At 40.6% G+C, this 19,822-nt stretch overlaps 1 protein-coding gene and 1 long non-coding RNA gene across 3 annotated transcripts; one reads left to right on the top strand and one right to left on the bottom strand.

Moving 5' to 3' along the window:
• Nucleotides 1-108: 108 nt before the first annotated feature.
• Nucleotides 109-4,550, top strand: LOC307072620. Of its 2 annotated transcripts, XR_013811694.1 has the most exons (7): nt 109-229; nt 1,805-1,939; nt 2,168-2,232; nt 2,315-2,409; nt 3,512-3,629; nt 4,116-4,193; nt 4,418-4,550. It is a non-coding gene; the product is annotated as an uncharacterized lncRNA (long non-coding RNA). The 2 variants fall into 2 exon arrangements; XR_013811695.1 differs by lacking the exon at nt 109-229 and having other exon boundaries at nt 963-1,939.
• Nucleotides 4,551-6,576: 2,026 nt separating this feature from the next.
• cuedc1b (CUE domain containing 1b) lies at nt 6,577-19,822 on the bottom strand. Its single transcript, XM_079731634.1, has 11 exons — nt 19,707-19,822; nt 15,749-16,356; nt 13,330-13,448; nt 12,455-12,578; nt 12,099-12,321; nt 9,996-10,061; nt 9,835-9,909; nt 9,656-9,749; nt 9,073-9,131; nt 7,590-7,660; nt 6,577-7,277 (listed from the first exon to the last, which is right to left on the bottom strand). Exons 2-10 carry the CDS (start codon nt 16,055-16,057, stop codon nt 7,599-7,601), a joined length of 1,131 nt encoding a protein of 376 aa, XP_079587760.1. The 5' UTR covers nt 16,058-16,356; nt 19,707-19,822; the 3' UTR covers nt 6,577-7,277; nt 7,590-7,598.

The following is a 19,822-nucleotide window of genomic DNA, read 5'->3' as shown; positions in this document are numbered from 1 at the left end:
GGGAGAATGTGACCAGTGTTGCCAGATTGGGCCAGATTTCCCTCCCAAACTATCGGCTGTTAAGTCGTGACGTAACACCCTTTCAAAATAAAACTTCCGGGTCCAACCGATCCGTCGAACATCAAAACAAACAACAATGGCTGAAGCGGTGAACCTTTTTACAATAACCTCTTTCTTCAGTGTGACACCAGTGGCCTGTACTACGACCCTCGATTAGTGGGTTAGCGAGGTATGTTGCGCTCAAAGCCTGGGTAAGTGGGGACACGAAAGTCGATCTCTTTCAGCGTCGCTGTATCACCATGGTGACTTATGCTTTCAACCAAACCTGGCAGGGAGCAGGTTTTCAGCTCTATCGGGTTAGATCGGCGTGCGCAGCTTCCTAGCCCCTCATTTGACAATGGCGTCACCATTACTGGGTGTTCCCGTGGACCAGGGGTCTCTCCGACAGAGGCTCTTTCGGGACCGATCCCTTGGCAGTGTCTGAGAATATTCTTTATGAGAGATACTGGTTATCATTAGAGGGTATTCGCTATTTTATCGTCCTTGTTGGACCTAACGTAGACAATGCTTACTGTTGCGCATTGTGTCTCCGTGAGAGAGTGGTAGAGTGGAGGAGGAGTAGCGCGTCAGTTTTGGATTTCTGCGTGCGGGGTTCATCTCCCAAGTGACGCTCATTTATGTGAAGCTTAAAAGTCCCAATTCTCATGCATATGTGCAGCGGATGGGACCTACGTCCGCTTAGTAGGGGTAAATCACTCTTCCCTGAATGGCTGGAAGTCAGAGGATCTAGGTCCCTAACCCCCAGACCTAGCTCGTGTCTACTCTACCTGTTCAGTTAAAGTACAATAGCTTAGGATGTATGCCCCCTAACTATATATATAATAACTTTAAGTCAGACGATGAGATGCCCCTACTTCAGAGAAGATGGAAAAACTCCACAATAAAAGCAATAGTGTAAAACAGGGGTTTTCAAAGTATGAGAGAGTGATTCCCCCCCCGGGGGAATCAAGTTCTAAATCCCTGTGTTTTGAAAGGTCTTTTAATTATTTTACACATTTAAAACATCTCTGATCATATCTTAAACATCTCTGATCATATTTTACACATTTTAAATTCCTCTGATCATACTGTATATCTAACCAATATATTATTTTATGTAGGCCTATGTTTTTACTATACTGACGCACGTATATTTATTCTGTTCAATGAGATGTTAACTGATAACATAGGCTTTTGGTTGAGACTGAAAGCAGCCAGCTACAGCTGCTTTTTACAGCAGCCATGGTGACAATGGCTGTCTGCCACAGGTCGCTCATACTGCGGTCAAGCCAGCCGACCCATCGAGATCGGCGGTCAAGCCAGCCGACCCAGTTTTTTGCTGTACCTGTATATACTTGCCATTACGGTAATAGCGCCTCAGAACTATTTTCAAAATAAAAGCATTTGTCTGGTACATACCGAAAGACAGTCATTAAAAGCAAATACTATCAAAGGAAATGTACGGACATTCTGATGTGTAGTTTCAAAATAAAAGCCCACCAAAAATTCAAATATCAGACATATTACATATGATTTTGGATTCATTTTTTTATAAAATGCCCTGTTATTCCAGGCTCAATTCATATCAGGGTTATAGTTCATGACCCCATAGGGTCACCCAAGAAGTTTCAGGACATTCTGATGTGTAGTTTCAAAATAAAAGCCCATAAAACATTCAAATATGAGACATATTACATGTGATTATTGTGTAATTCACTATATTTTTTTTGTCTTCTTCTGTCTTTATCTATATTACTTAATTTAGTTAATGGAGGGCCTCTTCCATCTAAATGCCCGCGAATGTCAACGTGGCCAGAGTATTTACCTGCTAAACCATTACACCGCAGGTGTAATACTATTTGGCAAAAGAGATCAAATGAGAGAACACAGCTTGCCAAGGGTAATGCTTGTACTCAGTCCATTAACCTGTCCAGACTTTTCTTAATAAAAAACTTTTATTAAGAACAGGTTGATTTGCATTTGTCAAGTTTAATTATTTAGTATAACAGCATGAAGGTTTTGGTTGATCTAATTTAAGAATTTGAATAAATCACATTAATTTAATATTTTTTTCAAATGAAAACATAACAAACTTCAACTTAAAATGATTTTCTGTTCTTCATTACAGACTTCAGCTTGTACCAAGCAATACTGTCATTTGTGAATGTTGGCAGAGTACACTGGAATCTACTGGTCAGTGATTCAAGGCTGCTGGTCTAAAATCTGTTTTTGTAACTGTATGTGATGTAGTTTTAAATAACAATTCTATTTTTAGTGCATAATCCCTGCCACATGCTCGGTCTTTTTGGTGGATCCAATGGAGAATAAAGCCGAGCAAGCAGAGTCCAAAAATGCTGTAAAAAGAATTGGGTAGGTCATCAACTTTTTCATAAAGTTTGATTTTACATTTTAGTAGATTTGCCTGAAGAAATCAGTGTAACATAATTAACACAATTTCAAAGATGACAATAGCATCTGGTATGATATCATGCACCTTTTTTTTTGTTAAAATGTTGCAAATAACAGAATAAGACAGAGATCCCAAAAAGCTGTCAATTAAAGCAGTTATTTGGCTTTGTGTTCCTAGAGCTTTACTGATTAGAAGGTTATTATTATTTAAACCTGACATTGAGATTGTTATTGCATGTGGTTTGATACCTCCATGTGTTTTCCAAACGGAATTCCTGAAGATGAGAAAAATCTGTCAAAGTCAGTAGAAAAAACATGGTTTATCTGAAATAGAAAAAACATGGTTTATCTGAAAAGGGGTAAATAGCAACCATCACAAGAAATGAAAGACTGATGGCAAAAGTCTTTAGAAGTATTGGCTAAATAGTTTAAGCAATTGAAATATTACATATTCATTTTTTTTCTATATTCAAAAGGATAAAGTCACTACGACATATCCTAATGGATGAATGATACATAATACCAGTTTTTCTAATAAAGAAAATTGTTGCTCTTCTGAGTTGGTGATTGACAGGACGTTTATAATTTTAACATGATTTCAATGGGGGATAGGAACAATGTTGCATTGTTCTTTCACTGCATGTCCAAAATTACATTGTGTTTTAATACCTTACATGTCAGATTTTCAGTGGGGAAGTCAGTGTCTTGATTCAATGTACAAAATATGAATAAATAACAATGCAGCAAACATTGAGTTCTTAAAAATATATTCAATACATAATTTAAAGTCAAAGAAGACAAATATTCCATAAATTACAGTTAGCACAATAAACAATTGTTGTGCATATAAAAACTAAAACAACTTATTGATGTCCAAATAGTGAATTCTCACTAAAATGTATGATGTATAAATTTTTGATTGATGTTAATGTGATTGAAGTGAGGGAAGATTGTTGACACATGTTTACATCCATGTATTGTATAAGTCTATTTGCATTTATTGCATTTCTGTTTAAAAACAATGTTTCAAAGATTACAAGCTTTATTCTGTATGTTGGAGTAGATGGCGAAGGCAGTGATGGAGGGATTTCCAGCATTGCCACTCATGTCCTTTGCGACATCCAAGAAGGAGATGGCTAATGCGAGGACTGAGTTTTCACTTGGATTACTCAGTGGTTCAGGTTTGTTAGAAGTTTTTCTCATTTATTTATATGAGGTTGTTAGTTTTGTTATGTGGTTAAATGCAATAAAACACATTCAAGTAAACTACAGCGTCGTAAAGTGAATGCACACATATACAGGTTTCGTAGTCCAAAGCGTCATTCATTTTATGCACAAATTCACCATCAAATATCCAACACATATCTCATATTAACTCATTATCCAATCACATGATAACAGGACTCAATCAATTAACAGAATAATAAACATTCCTAAGAAAACATCAATACAGTCTGCTGGTAAACTTAACACAGTCTGCCAAAATTAAATTAGATTGTTAATAGAATTGCATTACTATTCATTGTCTGAGTATGTCTGCCTTTATGTGTCTCTGTTAATGCTGTGCTGTCCCTTGACAAGCTTCATATAAATTGATCCCAGTTGCCAAAAAACTGGAATGTCTTATTATTAAGTGTGAGTAATAGAAGAAATTTAATTTCTTTCAGTGTTTGATATGGACAACCACTGTGCAATGTGCTCTGCCTCAAAGCCCCCCAGGATCAGTGCCTCCAACTACTGATTGGGTAAGTGGTTCTCATTATTTCTTGTACATTTATGATTTAGGGTTATTGTATGTTAATATAATAAAAATATATTGTTTGAGTATTTCTCAAACTTTTTCTGCAAAAAGAAAACCATGAACAACGTTGCAGACTAAATTCCCTACATTCCTTAAAACAATTGTCCTTCACGGCCTCTTATTCATGCCAATATGATAACGATATTGTCTGCTTATTTCATTTTACAGATAATGTGTGACACATGCAGAGGTGATACCACGAGCAGTGTCTGGGGATGGGTAAAGACCAACTCCTACAAGCAAGGGCAAGCAAGTGGGATTGTGTCCTTTGCAATTAGAACAACATTTTATTTTGTGGAGACATATACAAAAAATAAAAAGATAAAAGTGTACAAAATTCATTGAATAAAAATCTATTACAGTATCCATCGAAGTAGAATACTAAAGTGGTGGAGCAAAGTTGATAGATGAAGACCGTATACCGCTGCCTAGAGGTTCAGTGGTGGAACTCCTGGTGGGGTGAAATGGTTTCTGCAAAGATGGTGATGGCCTGTAGAGTAATGGAGTTTGGGTGACCCCGAACCTTTTCGTACTCATCAAAATTAGGATTCCTATACTTACAAGGCCATATTATTATTCCACTGTGATCCTACAACGGCAAAAGCATTAAAATATTTAAACCAGAAGAAATGTCAAAAGCAATGAAGCCCACGTGCTGGAGGAATAGGGCCAAAAGTAAAAATGGGAAATCAAACAGGAATAACTATTCTTAACTTCTTGGGTCACCCTATGGGATCGTGAACTATAACCCTGAAGTGGAATGAGCCTGGAATAACAGGGCATTCATTTTTAAATTGAATCCAATTCATATGTAATATGTCTCATATTGGAATTGTTTGTGGGCTTTTATTTTGAAACTACACATCAAAATGTCCTGAGACTTCTTGGGTCACCCTATGGGATCCTGAACTATAACCCTGAAGTGGAATGAGTCTGGGATAACAGGGCATTTGCTTTTAAATTGAATCCAAAATCATATTTAATATGTCTCATATTGGAATTTTTGGTGGGCTTTTATTTTGAAACTCCAGATCAAAATATCCTGAAACTTCTTATGTGACCCTATGGGGTCGTGAACTATAACCCTGATATGAAATGAGCCTGGAATAACAGGGCATTTCCTTTTAAATTGAATCCAAAATCATATGTAATATGTGTAATTTTTCAGTATCGAGTGGGCTTTTAATTTGAAACTACACATCAGAATGTCCTGAAACTTCTTGGGTGACCCTATGGGGTCGTGAACTATAACCCTGAAGTGGAGTGCGTCTGGGATAACAGTGCGTTTCCTTTTAAATCGACTCCAAATCTTGGTCTTTTTTTAGGTGGGCCTTTATTTTGAAAGTACATATCACAACTGCCGTACACTTCCTTTGATAGTATTTGCTTTTATTGACTGTCTTTTGGTTTGTACCCGACGAATGCTTTTAATTTGAAACTAGTTCTGAGACGCTATTACCGTAATGGCTAGTATAAACAGGTACAGCAAAAAAACGGGGTCGGCTGGCTTGACTGCCGATCTCGATGGGTCGGCTGGCTTGATCGCAGTTCCTCGGGGACTGCCGGTGGCTGATGGTGCCGGTGGCTGATGGTGTCTGTCTCTTGGAGATGTTGTGCAGAAAGGTGCACGCAGCTATTTCTGTGCAGACCCGTTCTGGGTGCATCCGCATCTCCCCATGAAGGCAGTGAAACCCTCCGGATAACCCGACAGGCGGTCGATCTGTGAACACTGATCATATCGCCAGCTGTGTTTTCAAATGCCCCGTTTGCATAGAAGAGAAGCGCAATGAGCAGTTGCAAGGATGGTGGTAGCGCTGCATTGGATTGGATGTAATTGCTATAGAAACTCTTTCAACTCTACGCCCGCCCCTGACCAGGCGTAGGATTTACCCCTGGTTTTAGTGAAAAGAACGCTAAGTCCAGTTGGCGCAACCGGCGTAATGGTTAGGTCGGACTTAAAACGCCATGTTACGACCAGGCGTAGTTAAGATCAGGCTTACGCCCAGTTGGTGCAACCCAGCCCAGGTGTCCGTATATCAGGAGTTAATGCCGACCCTGCAGCCAATCAGAATCGAGAATTCCCCCAGACCGTGGTAAAATTCCTGATAATGGACACCTCGTCGGGCATTGTCCCTTACATATATCACGTCAGTAGTCCTATACCTCTCGTAGCCAGGCAGATAGGTGTTCTAGGAAAACGGTATGAAATGCCACAGTATGTTTTAGAAAAGGCAGAAGAATGTGGTCTAGTCATAATAAAGACACCTCAGACCTCAGACTACTACTATTTAATGCTCAGAGGGCAGGAATGGTACTACATCTGAAAATATGCAGGGCCAAAATTCACCTTTGCAAAAAATAGAGGAAATGGGTGAAATCAAATTAAATCTATTTTTTCTTTTTTAATTTCTATTTAGCTCCACATCCAATTCAAACAATTTTCCCACACGTTTATTTCCGTTTTCTTTATTCCCTGATATTGTGTTGCAGAAATGAATATATTTGATAGAAAGTACAATCTTCATGTGATGACCATTGATTGAAATGGTGGCGGCCTCGTTTCTGAGCTATCAAAATATTGAAAAAGACTGCTAAAGAGAATCATCCGTCTGTCTCTCAGCTAAAAGGTTATAGTTCTTAAGGAGCTGGTCCAAACATCATCCAAACCTCTCATTAAGATCACAGCAATTACAGAAATAAATATATTCATATATACAAAGATGTGGAAATAAATGTTTAGGGGAATAAATATGAGAATAAAATATATCCATACAGAAGAAAAACAGAAAAATACAGAAATACAGAGATTATAATAATACAGCTAATGTACATTGAAAGTTATTTTTAGTTACTTCATTATTTAGTGTGTGTGGTTCACTCCATAAGAATAAGCAAAGTAAGAGAAAATGCTGGTTGCCATTTTGTTGCAATAGAGATCTGCGGACAGGCTAGTTCTGAATGTTCCTCTGGATGGGAGGTTGTTGTTCGCCAGGAGTCTACAGGTTCAAACTGCAGCAGCCATGAATCCCTGTTGGGATTCAGCACCCAAGAATCAAGGAAAGAGTTTGGTTCAAATTGCAGCAGAAAAACACACTTTTAAAATTAAGCCACGCTAAACTCTAAGAAAATAATGATTGTATTCTCCATCTTGGTATTCCTGAATTTATGCCCATGTGTAGGAATGCTCAGAGAAAGGGGAAGGAATGCGAGGACCGGAATAGCTGCTTACTGCATTGACTACATTCAAATGTTCCATATACACAGAATAGATGAATCTAATCCTATTTTAAACTGTAAACAAGAAGATAAAAAGCAGTTTCAGAAGTAAAAAGGTAATTACTTAGAAAGATCAAGACTTGTGTTGTTCACTCTCCTCCGGGATGTCCACTCTTCTAGACTGGCCGTCCTCCTCTGGAACAGAGAACAGGTGTGAGCAGAGAGGAACCACAGGTTGTACAGCTTTGCTCTTATGATGCCGCTCTTCCTTATTAGAAGTCCCTTCAGCCAAGGTCACGTGGGGATCGTTAAAGAGTCAATATTGCATTTGGGGGTACTATTTGAATAGGGTTACATGCTTGTATGTTAAAAACACCCTTTATTATTCTCACATTTCTGCAAAACCAATTTCAGCATCTTTCAAAAGGTCTGATTTGAATCATGTCGTATTAAGGCCCCCCTTCCGAGTAGTGATTGTGATTTGACAGCAAGCACACTGTTGCGATTGATCGAACGTTTTGCACATGCATAGAGTTCACACCCCGGAGAAGTTGTAAACATTGTGGGTAGCCGGGAGGTGGGACTTCTGCACTTCAGCAACGCCCACTGCAAGTCTGACGTCACACTGTTACGGAAGTAAATTTTGGCTTGGACAGCGTCATAACAGTCTAAAGCAAAGGGAAAAGTCTAAAAAAGCATGATATCACCCCTTTAAATGAGGTGAGGTACAGACTGTTTTCCACGATTCCTGTGACGTCTCTTCAGTCGCTATCGCGAGAGACTGACCTTTTGCGCAAGCGGCTAATTTGAACTCATGCCCTGACGGACGGTACGTTAAGACCTCAGATGAACTGTAGATTAAGCTGATCAACAGAGCCCTTTCCCAATCCAGTCTGAAGAACAGCGCACGTCTTTTTCTTTGAATCAATCTAAATGTGCACATTTATGTACGTTATGTTTCACATCCATTTCTGATTGAAATAATCTGTAGCTTCATCGATAAGCCGTCTTGGTGAGCCGGACGTTGTTCTGAAACGCTCCCTCTACGGCAGTGCTGCCCTAACAACTGTACCCCTCTACTGTGATGTATTTTCTGATGCACCCCAACCACAAAAAAACAAAAAGGAACGGCTTGCAAAGCACCAGTTTGATAGTCTTTACCCAACCATGCGTGTGTCCAGGGTCAGCTCCTCTCTGGACTATAATTATGCTGCAATTTGCACATTGCCGATCTGATTTTTGTTAAAAGGAGCATACCTTTATTTATTACTAAATGTGTGCTTGTGGTTTAAAGACAAGGCTCCACAGCAACTCTGAAACAATCTTGATTTTGCACCTTTCCTGTTGTCTTTATTGCATAATCAACTACACCGCCTTCAAGAACAACGGCAGCCTCCTATTGGTCCATCCTCCAACTGGCAGGTCTGAGAGCAGGGCATCCAGCGGTAGACTTAACCCTCACAATTGTAAGATATATCCACCATCATGTTTTTCCAACCACTAGATTGAGAAAAGCCAAAGGGGTATTCCACTTCGTCTACTATAGTTGTGCTTGTTCTTGTGGTATTCTCAATACAAATAGAAGATATTGTAAAGCTGAACCTTACCACAGGGGTTTCCCTCCACAGCATCCAGGAGGTTGGCCGTAGAGTTCGCTGTGCCAAGACTGGAAACGTGCTAAGAAAGACAACGCTTTCCAACTGAACTGGGAATCATCATATTTAACAACACTCATGTGATGTTTCAAATATTGGAAGTAAATTAAAGCATTTATGTCGTCACTACATTCCAGCATTAACCATTTTACAAACTGGTTTCAGTGAAGGACCCGCTAGGCTTAACTTTCACGTTATTGTTTGGATTAATGTTTAGGAGTACATTTGTACTACAAAAATTATTACGTAAATAGTTTCATGTATAAGATCCAATACGCTTGGAGCAGTATAGTGGCCAATGGTGATCTATTGTTTTTTGATATAAATAATAGTTCATTCTCTACATAATTATTGCTTAAATATATTTACAGACAGAAATGAGAACCAGAAGAGTCGTGTCCAGCTTTATGCAGGCAGGACATCAAGACCCCCCTGAACCCTGATGCAGACACCGGGACCCAAGTGGTGCTGGGCCGCTATTTTGATATTATTAATTATAATAAAACACGTTCATATGATTCGACTTGAAGGATACGAATGGTGTTTCAGCAGTGTCCTCCGTTTAGACTTTTTCCGCTTAGTCTTTTCTGAGAAGGTTCTGGCAATTTCAAACAGCTTCTTTCTTGTGGCTACACAAGAGAAAAGAGGACAACGGTCAGCACATTTCAAAATGTAATCGGTCCAAAGTCATCATAAAAAGTTGAGGCGCATTACATTTGCCCATGTGTTTGAGTTTGTCCTGGAACAGGGCCTCATCCGATTCCCCGGGGTTGGAAGGACAATGCTCCCCTGGGTAGAGAGAATGAACATGTTGTGAGGAAGACCCTCAACCTGTCACGGTTCACGGCTTCCCAGAAAGCTTGATTAAGGTCTACCTGTGGAATTCTCCAGGCTAGATGAATGATTGGACTTCAACTTCTTTGATTCATACTTCAAGCGATCTACAAAAACAGAAGAGGTATTAGGAACACTGTTTACCAGCGGTGAGGAGGGAATGTCACAACACATTTACATTTAGGGCATTTAGCAGACACTTGTATCCAAAGGACCGAACAGTTAATACACACATTGACACACCGACAGTGGAGTCAACCACGCATGGGGACAGCCAGCTCGTCAGGAGTAGTTAGGCTTAAGTGTCTTGCTTAGGGACACCTTGACACACAGAGTCAACCTGCTCTACCTCCTGAGCTAAGCCGACCCCTAACCAACACCCAACACAGCAAAGCATCGACCCCGCGGCATGGGATTCACCGCAGAGCCAGAAGATACAACTCAAGGAAACCTCCATGGAGGTACCTGCTCCAGATACATCCTGAACCCGATCCTGTGAAGGACTTAAAATTCTACTTTTACACTCTACTTACATTCTACTCAAATTAAGTCTCCACTGTCATTTTTGCACTTATGTTAATTTGTGTCAACATTTCCATAACATTTAAAATATATAATTTTCGATTATATCTTGTTATATTCAAAGTGTAGTTTTCATTTTAAGTGTTATACAATATTTTTCAATAGTAGCGCTATTCGATTTTTGTATCATTTAGTTAAATAGGAGGACTCACAGATCAAAAGGGATGGACAACAGGATCTAACATTTTCAGTAACAATAGGCATTTTTACACTGCCAAGCCGGTACGGTCGCAACTTCGCACACCCTGAAATCTTACTGTCTTGCCTGTGTAAAACCGAGGTAAATCCGCCTTCGTCAAGAAGCTGGCTTTCTTGGTTCATTGGAGTAGGCGGGACTACGCATGGAGAGTAGACCTCTTTAGAATAATATGCTTACTCTGAATGTTTTTTTATTTATTCAAGCCACTCACATGCACTAATGTGTAGATGACATCTCAGTGAAGGCTACTATTTACAAGTGCAAAAACTCCAACATATTCTTTATTTTGCTGGCCACATGTTGTTTATCCTGACGAAAGCCTCGTAAGGAAAGTTCCTCTGTGTCTTTCTCGTAGATAACACCAGCTTTCAACGTCTTTGTTAAATGCGACTGCATCACCTTCTGTTCTGGACCCTATTCGTCGCTGAGGCTTTTATTTTATCGAGCCGTCTTTATTTGTTAGTACTTCCGCAAATCGCATCTTCCACCTTCCTAGTCTTGCTAGCTGTATGATCGCAATGCTTGTAAGTACTGCAGCTTGTTAGGTCCTTAGCCACGCATAAGCAGCATTATTTTGGTTATTGAATCATCGATTTGTACCATTTTATATGGCGCCAGCTATGTTTTCCAAATCTGTTTATTGCCTGTGGAGTGATACAGTAAAGCTCCAACTTTCGTGCACTTAGTTATTGCAATATGTTATATTGTGTTTTTGATTTTGAGTGCATCCCGTTTTGTAACTGATATATATTTATGTTTGTGTTTCAGTTTCACTCTTTGAATTTGAGTAAACCTTCCTAATCGGCACCATGCTTCTTGGAGTTATTCATTATCAATTATTTTAGCTGAACTGGATAGTGGGATTGCTGCTCAGATCCACCCAGACTAGTACACCTTCTCTCCCATGATGGTCAGCAGTTTGCAGATTTTACCGTCTCTCCAGTTAGAACTACTGATGTTGATATCGCTGCGTTGTTTCTGTTGTAGAGACAACGCAGCAACACATCTACCCAAGTCCCAGCCCTGGAACCGCAAAGCCGTCTATTCGCATTTACATGAAAATTAAACCCCCCCAATATGTGTAGGGTCCGAGAGGGTAAATTGGGGTGCGAAACCAAACGCGCAGACCATGCCGGGAGAAAAGCCAGCATAAGACGGGCATATTTGGCAGTGTGAAAACGTTTGATAACTGTGCACACCACTAGCTTCCACTCAGCTGTAGTTTTTAACTCTATAAAACAGATGTAGGGACGTTAAAAGGCCAAAGCAGTAGAGGCAGTAGTAAGGTCAGTTAGGTTAACGGTTTCTCTACTAGCCTGGCTAGTAGGAAAGATAATCCAGAATCACCCTGTTGAAAACATACCTCTTTCCAGAGCAATAAGGAAATCGTGGTTTCGTTGCAACTCCCTCATGAACTCCTCATTCTGCAGGAACATGGCAATGCGCTCATCTTCCAGGTACTGTTTCAGCTTCCCCTCCGGTTCAGTAGCTGCCCCTCTTGACCCTGAGGCACTGCCGGTTCCCCCAGCGGCCGGCGCGGAGCGGGCCCGGGTCGTCTGTTGGCTCTCAGAGGTGACGGGGTTTGGCTGGGATGGCCAGAGGTTAAATGGTCATGGAGAAATATAGAAATACACCTCATGGCTCGCATCAGAGTACCATCACATTTCTTTAACACAACTTGTTCATTTAAGATCAAGCTGGAAAGATATCCCTGCTTACTTTAATGTGTTCTAGTTGTTGGGGCAAGATGCGTAGGAAGTCTTCTGGGAGGTTCCCTAAAAGCGGAGGATTCCAGTGCCGGTAGCTTCCCACCTGGCAACGAGTAGACAGCTGGGCTTCAAACCTACAAATCATATGAGGAGAAGGGATACAGCCATATCATGTTTGAAACCAATAGCCAAACAACCCAACAATCACATGAGGAGAAGGGATACAGCTATACCATAAGTGAAACCAATAGCCGAACCCCCAACCCTTCTCATCCGTGCATTTTATGATGAGATGGCCAGAGGATGGTACATGTTCAGGACAGTGACATGGTACACGTTACATGTTCAGGACAATGACATGATACACTTTCATGACAGTGACATGGAACACGTTCAGGTCAGTGACATGGTACATGTTCAGGACAGTGACATGGTACACGTTAAGGACTGTGACATGGTACACATTAAGGACTGTGACATGGTACACGTTAAGGACTGTGACATGGTACACGTTAAGGATAGTGACATGGTACACGTTAAGGATAGTGACATGGTACACGTTCAGGACAGTGACATGGTACAAGTTCAGGAAAGTGACATGGTACATGTGCCATGTCACTGTCCTGAACATGTACCATGTCACTGCCATTGACATGGGTAGCTGGGCCCAGGAGGTCAAACCTCGTCCATTCGGGTTATAAGCTATGGATACAATCCTGTTAACTGGTAGGTTAAACCAAAAATCAAATTAATACAAACTAAAATACAGTCACAAGATCATTTTCATGTCACGCTCACACACAACAACGGTAAAAATAAACCATCAAAAAGCTGTATAAAAAATAAATAAATAAAAAAGCTATATGCCACTCTAAAAGTGTATACCTTGGGGGAGGAGCCTGTGGATACTTCCTGTCATGTGCGTGCAGGTCGTATGTTGGAGGAGAGTAGCCAGGGGGCGGTTCCTCATCTGAACTGTCAGGCTCCAAAGTTCTCTCCAGAATCTAGATAGAACACATCATTACAATATTTAACATTTGTCACAAGTACGTTAATTCACATTCCCCCATAATGTTCAGGGCTCCAATTAAAAAAGGTGAAGTTAATTGTCCCTGTTGAGTGAACTTATGTCATTAGTCCACTTGTAACCTTTGAGTAAAATAACTAATATACATCATGTGTGTACGGTGGCGTATTGCAAAAAACAAAGGGTCAGGTTATCTCCTAATTATGACAAAGATCATACGAGATCTTTATGTCAGAATTACGAGATAATTATCTCATAATGAGATCTTTATGTCATAATTACGAGATAATTACGAGATCTTTATCCTTCCCCTAATCACGAGATAGTTATCTCATAATTACGAGATCTTTATGTCATTGGCCTAATTACGAGATAATTATCTCATAATTACGAGATATTTATCTCGTAATTATGAAATAATTATCTCAGAATTACGACATCAGAATCCCATAGCCTAGTCTTCCATCACATGTTCAGTTGATTGTTGGTCAGTAGGCTACTTCCGTAAAGATGGAAAGAAATTGGCAGATTCAGAGTTTGTGGTTTAATAGATCATCAGTGTAACTTTGTTGCGACACAAATGACACCTCTAGCTAAATGTAGTAGGCCTAGCCTAACCTAGAGAACCAGCTACAACTTTGTTTTCATCCAAACGAGCCGTCTTTAGCGAACGGTGAATTGCATTGGCTTCTATGAGCTGTTGGCTTTCAGCCGCGAGCTTAGGGATCGTCTACCAAGTGCAAAACGACCACAATGGGCAAATAGCGTCGCCATTATTGACTCTAGAGCCCCACAACTAGTTCCATATAGTCATGGCCTCTATATGGTCTTACTACAACCTTTAGTTTTGAAAAATATACCTACTTATTTTCATGGATTTTTTATTTAGCAACAATTTCAATAGCGTCGCCATTATTAACTCTAGAGCCCCAAAACTTGTTCCGCATGGCCCATATTTTTCCTAACCAAAGGTTTAAGTAGGGCCATAATGAGCCCAAGCCTCTATGGAACAAGTTGTGGGGCTTTATAATCAATAATGGCAACACTATTGAAATTGTTGCAAACAAAAAATGGACATTGACATTTTTGCCAAATAAAAAATCTTCAAAAATAAGAAGAGATATATTTGTCAAAACTAATGGTTGCAGTAAGACCATATAAAGGCCATCCCTATGTGGAACAAGTTTTGGGGCTATAGAGTCCAAAATGGCGATGCTATTGAAATTTTTGCCCAATAAAAATTCCTAAAAAATAAGAAGAGATATATTTTTCAAAACTAAAAGTTGTAGTAAGACCATATAGAGGCCATGCCTAGATGGAACAAGTTTTGGGGCTCTAGAGTTAATAATGGCGACGCTATTGAAATTGTTGCTAAATAAAAAATCCTTAAAAATAAATTCAGATATTTTTTTCAAAACTCAAGGTTGTAGTAAGACCATCTAGAGGCCATGGACTATATGGAACAAGTTGTGGGGCTCTAGAGTCAATAATAATGGCTAAGCTCGCGGCTGAAAGCCGACAGCTCATAGAAGCCAATGCAATTCACCGTTCGCTAAAGACGGCTCATTTGGATGAAAACAGGGTTGTAGCTGGTTCTCTAGGTTACTACATTTACCTAGAGGAGTCATTTGTGTCGCAACGATGTTTCACTGATGATCTATTGAACCGCGAACTCTGAATCTGCCAATTTCTTTCCATCTTTACGGAAGTACTGACCAACAAGGAGGAGATGTGAAAAGCTGTTCTTGTATAAGTCTTTGTGTGCTTGAGAAGATGCATAATTTGACACCAAATTATAGGGCAAATTGGGTGAGAGATATTGCCTTTAGAGATGTTGCAACTTTGACCCATTGGTGGCACAAGAGACTTGGGCTAATTGGTTGCTCTCTCAGATTTGGCTGTTGGGGACTGTGTGGCGGAAAAATAATGATGAAACTGGCAACAACAAAAGGTGCCTAGCAACTTCAGTGCTTGATACCGAATCAGATTTTGTGCACCCATTACGTTAAAATCGAATAAGAAACCGTTCCAACTCTGCAAAAAGCACTCCAATGAATCACAGGCATTGGGTTAAGGGTGCTAGGATCTTGTCTGTCCATGCCACAAAGAAATGTTTCTAAGCTGGTCCAGAAAAAAATTATCCATCATCCGTTAATCGCAATGAATGAGTGCAATCGCATTATTGGGCCAAATAATCACAATTATAATTGTTGCTATAATTGTGCAGCCCTAGGTTCCAGTACAGTATGAGCGGAAGACAGGACATATTCCACTGACCTCAGGAGAAATGCTGTCCTCTGAGTCAGAGCTGTCATCTGAACAGTTCCCATCAATGCTCATTTGGAGAAGCTGGTCAATGGTGGCATCCACTGCCCCATTGTTAGAACGTAGCACACACTCAATGACCTCGTATTCCATGGTAGGGAACATGGTCTTGAAATCCATCATGGCTTGGTTGAACTCCAGCCGGCGGATTTGTCGGTTGGGCCTGCTGTTGTTGAGCTGGCCTGAGGTCGGGCCGCCGCCTCCATCAGGTCCTCCATTCCTGGAGCCTCCATTGCTGTTGCGCCTGAACAAGCTGGTCATTTCCGGATCCTCAGCAGCTCTTCCTCTACCGTTGACTGGACTGTTCCACTCTTCTGGATTTTTCTTGCAGTTGCGGGTATCCTACCAGTTTACTAATCAAACATGGCTTTTCTATCTCAAGAAGCACAATTTGTTGGTTGAATAAATCCAATTCACTTTGCCATCCAAGCTCGTGCAGAAATGTCAACTCTTTGTGCTGGTTAACGTCTGTGTGTTGTTAATCCCAAGGCAGCTCTCACAATGAGCTGTTAAAAGATGATTCCAAACTGTTGGCCCTCATAGCTGCATCAGATCAACACCTGAGGAAGAGTAAAGAGAGACAATAACTTAGCAAAAGGTAGGACAATAATATGTATTTAGACACCACGGCACATGGTTCCAATGGCGTTTGTTCTGATCAGTTGTGTTTCAGAAATTCTAAAGTTAATGTAGATTATTTAATATTTTTACATTTTATATATTTTGACCATCAAAAGGGTCAGAATGGTTGGAACACTTAATTCCTGAGACTCTACGACTCTCAGCACCTTCTATCACAATGGGTTATTTTATTCTTGACTCATTTTGGGCAAGAAAAAAGCTAAAAGCGGTCCATCCATGGAATTTTAATCTTTAAATTGACAGATAATGTATTGGGACTTTAAAGGCGGAATTGTTGTGCCCTGGGCCGCAGGGGGCTACAGCTGACTCATACTCCATAGCTTAAAGTGAGCCAACCGACCACTTCTCCGGCTCCACCATACAGGCCGCGTTTTGGCCCTGCATTGTTTGACAGTATAAAAGATAAGAGGTGTTTGGTGAGCATTGGCTAACAGAAGCAGACAACTATTTGTTGGTTGGACTCTTAAAAGTATCTGAGGGGAGACACCAATGGATTTCATTAGACATGGAAGAGCTTTGATAAACAAGAAACCCTTAAACAACTTGTATATTAAAACGACAGAAGGTTCACTGAAGCAATTCAAATTTGAAATGATGTTTCTAGGTGAAAGATAATTACAGTTACTCGGCTAGAGTAATTGTATCTAGTATCTAGAGATAAGAGAAAATGGCATAAACTCAAACTTTTGAATCTTGATTATACTGTCTTCAGTTAAAGAATATATTTAAAGACTTCAGGCAGCTTCACGCCAGTGTTGCAAGTCAAAAGTAAACAACAGCAACGAGCCAACGGAAAACGAAGTAACCAACGCAAGCAAGGATCGATGTAGAAAAACAAACTTGGAAATGACCAGGGAGAACACAAAAGATGATCCTCAATCCAGAGAAGCTAAACAACTAATATAAGGTACCTAGAAGAGAAATGGTCACTGTCGCCTGTTGCTACACCTGAGCAGCCTCCACACACAACCCCCGGCCACGGTCTGAACGAAGTCAAACACTGAAGGCACAGCAGCCTTGAACAGACAGGGAAAGGGAACATGTGAAAGATCCTCTGCTGTTACAGAGGGACAAAGGACCAGGATGGCTGGGGACCATGACAACTGTTTGATTTCATACAGTAGTTCTCCTGGATGGTTAACCCTGGTTTTTCCCACATGCCAACGCAGCATCAGAACGGAAACTGAACTGACTTAAATCTTAAAGTGTAAATTAACCCCAGTCAGAATAAATCCAACATTGAGATGAAGTAAAAAAAATCTTTTGGGCTAATAGTTCTAGGAAGGAGAAAGGAAAAAAATCACGTACTGCCGTTGTGTATGAGCTTTAAAATTAGCAATGTAATTAAAAATTGCCCTCTCTGTGGTGTAAAGTTTAAGTGTCCGAGAAGCCTTGCACTCCCTCAGACGCAAACGTCACCGCTGATGTGGTGGGAATTCCCGGGCCCATGTCAATTATAAACCGACTCAACTGGCTAGAATAAAAAGTCATCCGAACTTTTAACAATTATGGTTATATATTTGGGTAATAACGCTGGAATAACGGTACAATAACATACAAAAAATTATACAAACAATAAACATATAACATACAATAGAATAATCCATAAAACAAATAAACAATGATCCGAGCCCCAAGATGGGAGTTCCCTGTGTCTCTCAAAGAGGTCGGCAAAGGAGAAGTCCCCTGCATGGGAAATCAACCTGTGTCGCTCGAAGAGCTGCGCAAACTTAAGTCAGACGCATTGTCTAATGTGAGGACTTCTTATACCATGGCACAGGTTTTATAAATCCTAAGATCAGCTCTGCTCCACACATGATGTGTGATGGAAAAATCTATCATGTCGATTCCCCTTCATCATGCAAGCTGTCTTCTATTTATTGAATTGTCTAGCCACTCTACCTGTTTTTTTGTCTACCTAGATTTATCTAACGTTAACCTTTGTGCCTGGGGTATACCGGGCACTAGGGAGCAGGGATCCCCTTATGCATTCTACACCTTGATGGGAATAAAGGAACATTTTTACTCAGGTTAACATTATTTGATTTGATAATCAAATAATGATTTGACAATTTTAATGTGGGGTCTCATAGTGGTAACTTCTCAGTTGGACCCTTTGACCCTTGACCACCCCAAGGAGTCAGTGAAAAGGCACAATCATCAAATGGCAGTTACAGAAACAGTTCCCATTACAATGTCCCTTTGTTGTGACGTTAAAGAGCACACTTTTAAAGAACTTCGACGTCATGAGGTCTCCGACGTCACCGGTCTCAGAGTGGGACGTTCAAAACTCGTCTGCTGAGACAGGCAAAAATATAATTTAGTAACAGTGGCAAAAAGGAATAGATCATGTTGACGATCATAAGACATATAGCGAACATTATAATAAAAAAAAAGATTGTGGGTTCACTACCCCTTTAACGAAAGACATTTGGCGTTGTATACGCCAATTCTTTTAGGTTATTGTTCAATGAATGCTTTTCAAATTATTCCACAGGCACTAATGTTTACATCGGTTTGTCTGAAGAACTTAAATATAATATTGCCCATTAGTGGGATGCCTGACTTTACAGTCACTTTTGATTTAAGCTAATTCCTCAATAGCTAAATACATGTGCAGGCTACGGCTGGATACAATGACAGGCCACACAGTATCTGCTGGTCCATACCCACCGTTTGGTCACAGCAGCCCACCATGGAACCACTGACCGCATGCATGTTGACCGGTGCGTTAAACCAAGGCCACACCATCCGTTCACACAGTCAACACGGACAGGATCCATATAAAACCCAACATCAAGCTCCCACAGTCCCTGAGCAGCGGAGTACACTGAGTGGATGGCTGAACACAAGGCCGCATCCTCTGATCCCGAACAACCATCCGCCACTCATGGACACATCTTTGTTTAACATAAAACCTAATCCAGTGATTTGATAATAGCTCGACCCTTCTTTTCCCAATACTATTTCCAAACAGGAGTTCCAAAGCCCTGCGCAGGGTCCTCCCGTAGCTCCCTACCCAGCCTAAGGGTCCCTGCGCCCCGCGTCCTGCTCCACGGGGCACCGCCGCCGGGGACCTCATCGCCATCTCTGCAACTACTTTCCAATACCGGTTCGGAATATTTGGAAATCACACAGAGAAGTCACGCAGGGGTAAAAAGACGCAATTTGACTTAGACGATACACTGCAAAACAAACTTTTCAATGCACTTGGTTCTGGGCCAACGCCATGCAGAAAGGAGAGAGGATTGTTCAATTGTGAACTTACCCTTTACCCATCCATTCCCGAAAAACCGTCCTGACATTTAAATACCTGTTAAACAACAAAGCATAGCTGCAGCTCCGTGTGCTGTAACGCGGTCTTGGCTGGAACGATCAGAAAGC

Source organism: Pollachius pollachius, assembly GCF_949987615.1.
Source record: "Pollachius pollachius genome assembly, chromosome: 3".
Taxonomy (NCBI): Eukaryota; Metazoa; Chordata; class Actinopteri; order Gadiformes; family Gadidae; genus Pollachius; species Pollachius pollachius.
Note: the sequence above shows the minus strand (reverse complement) of the source record. Positions and strands in the feature narration are given on the sequence as shown.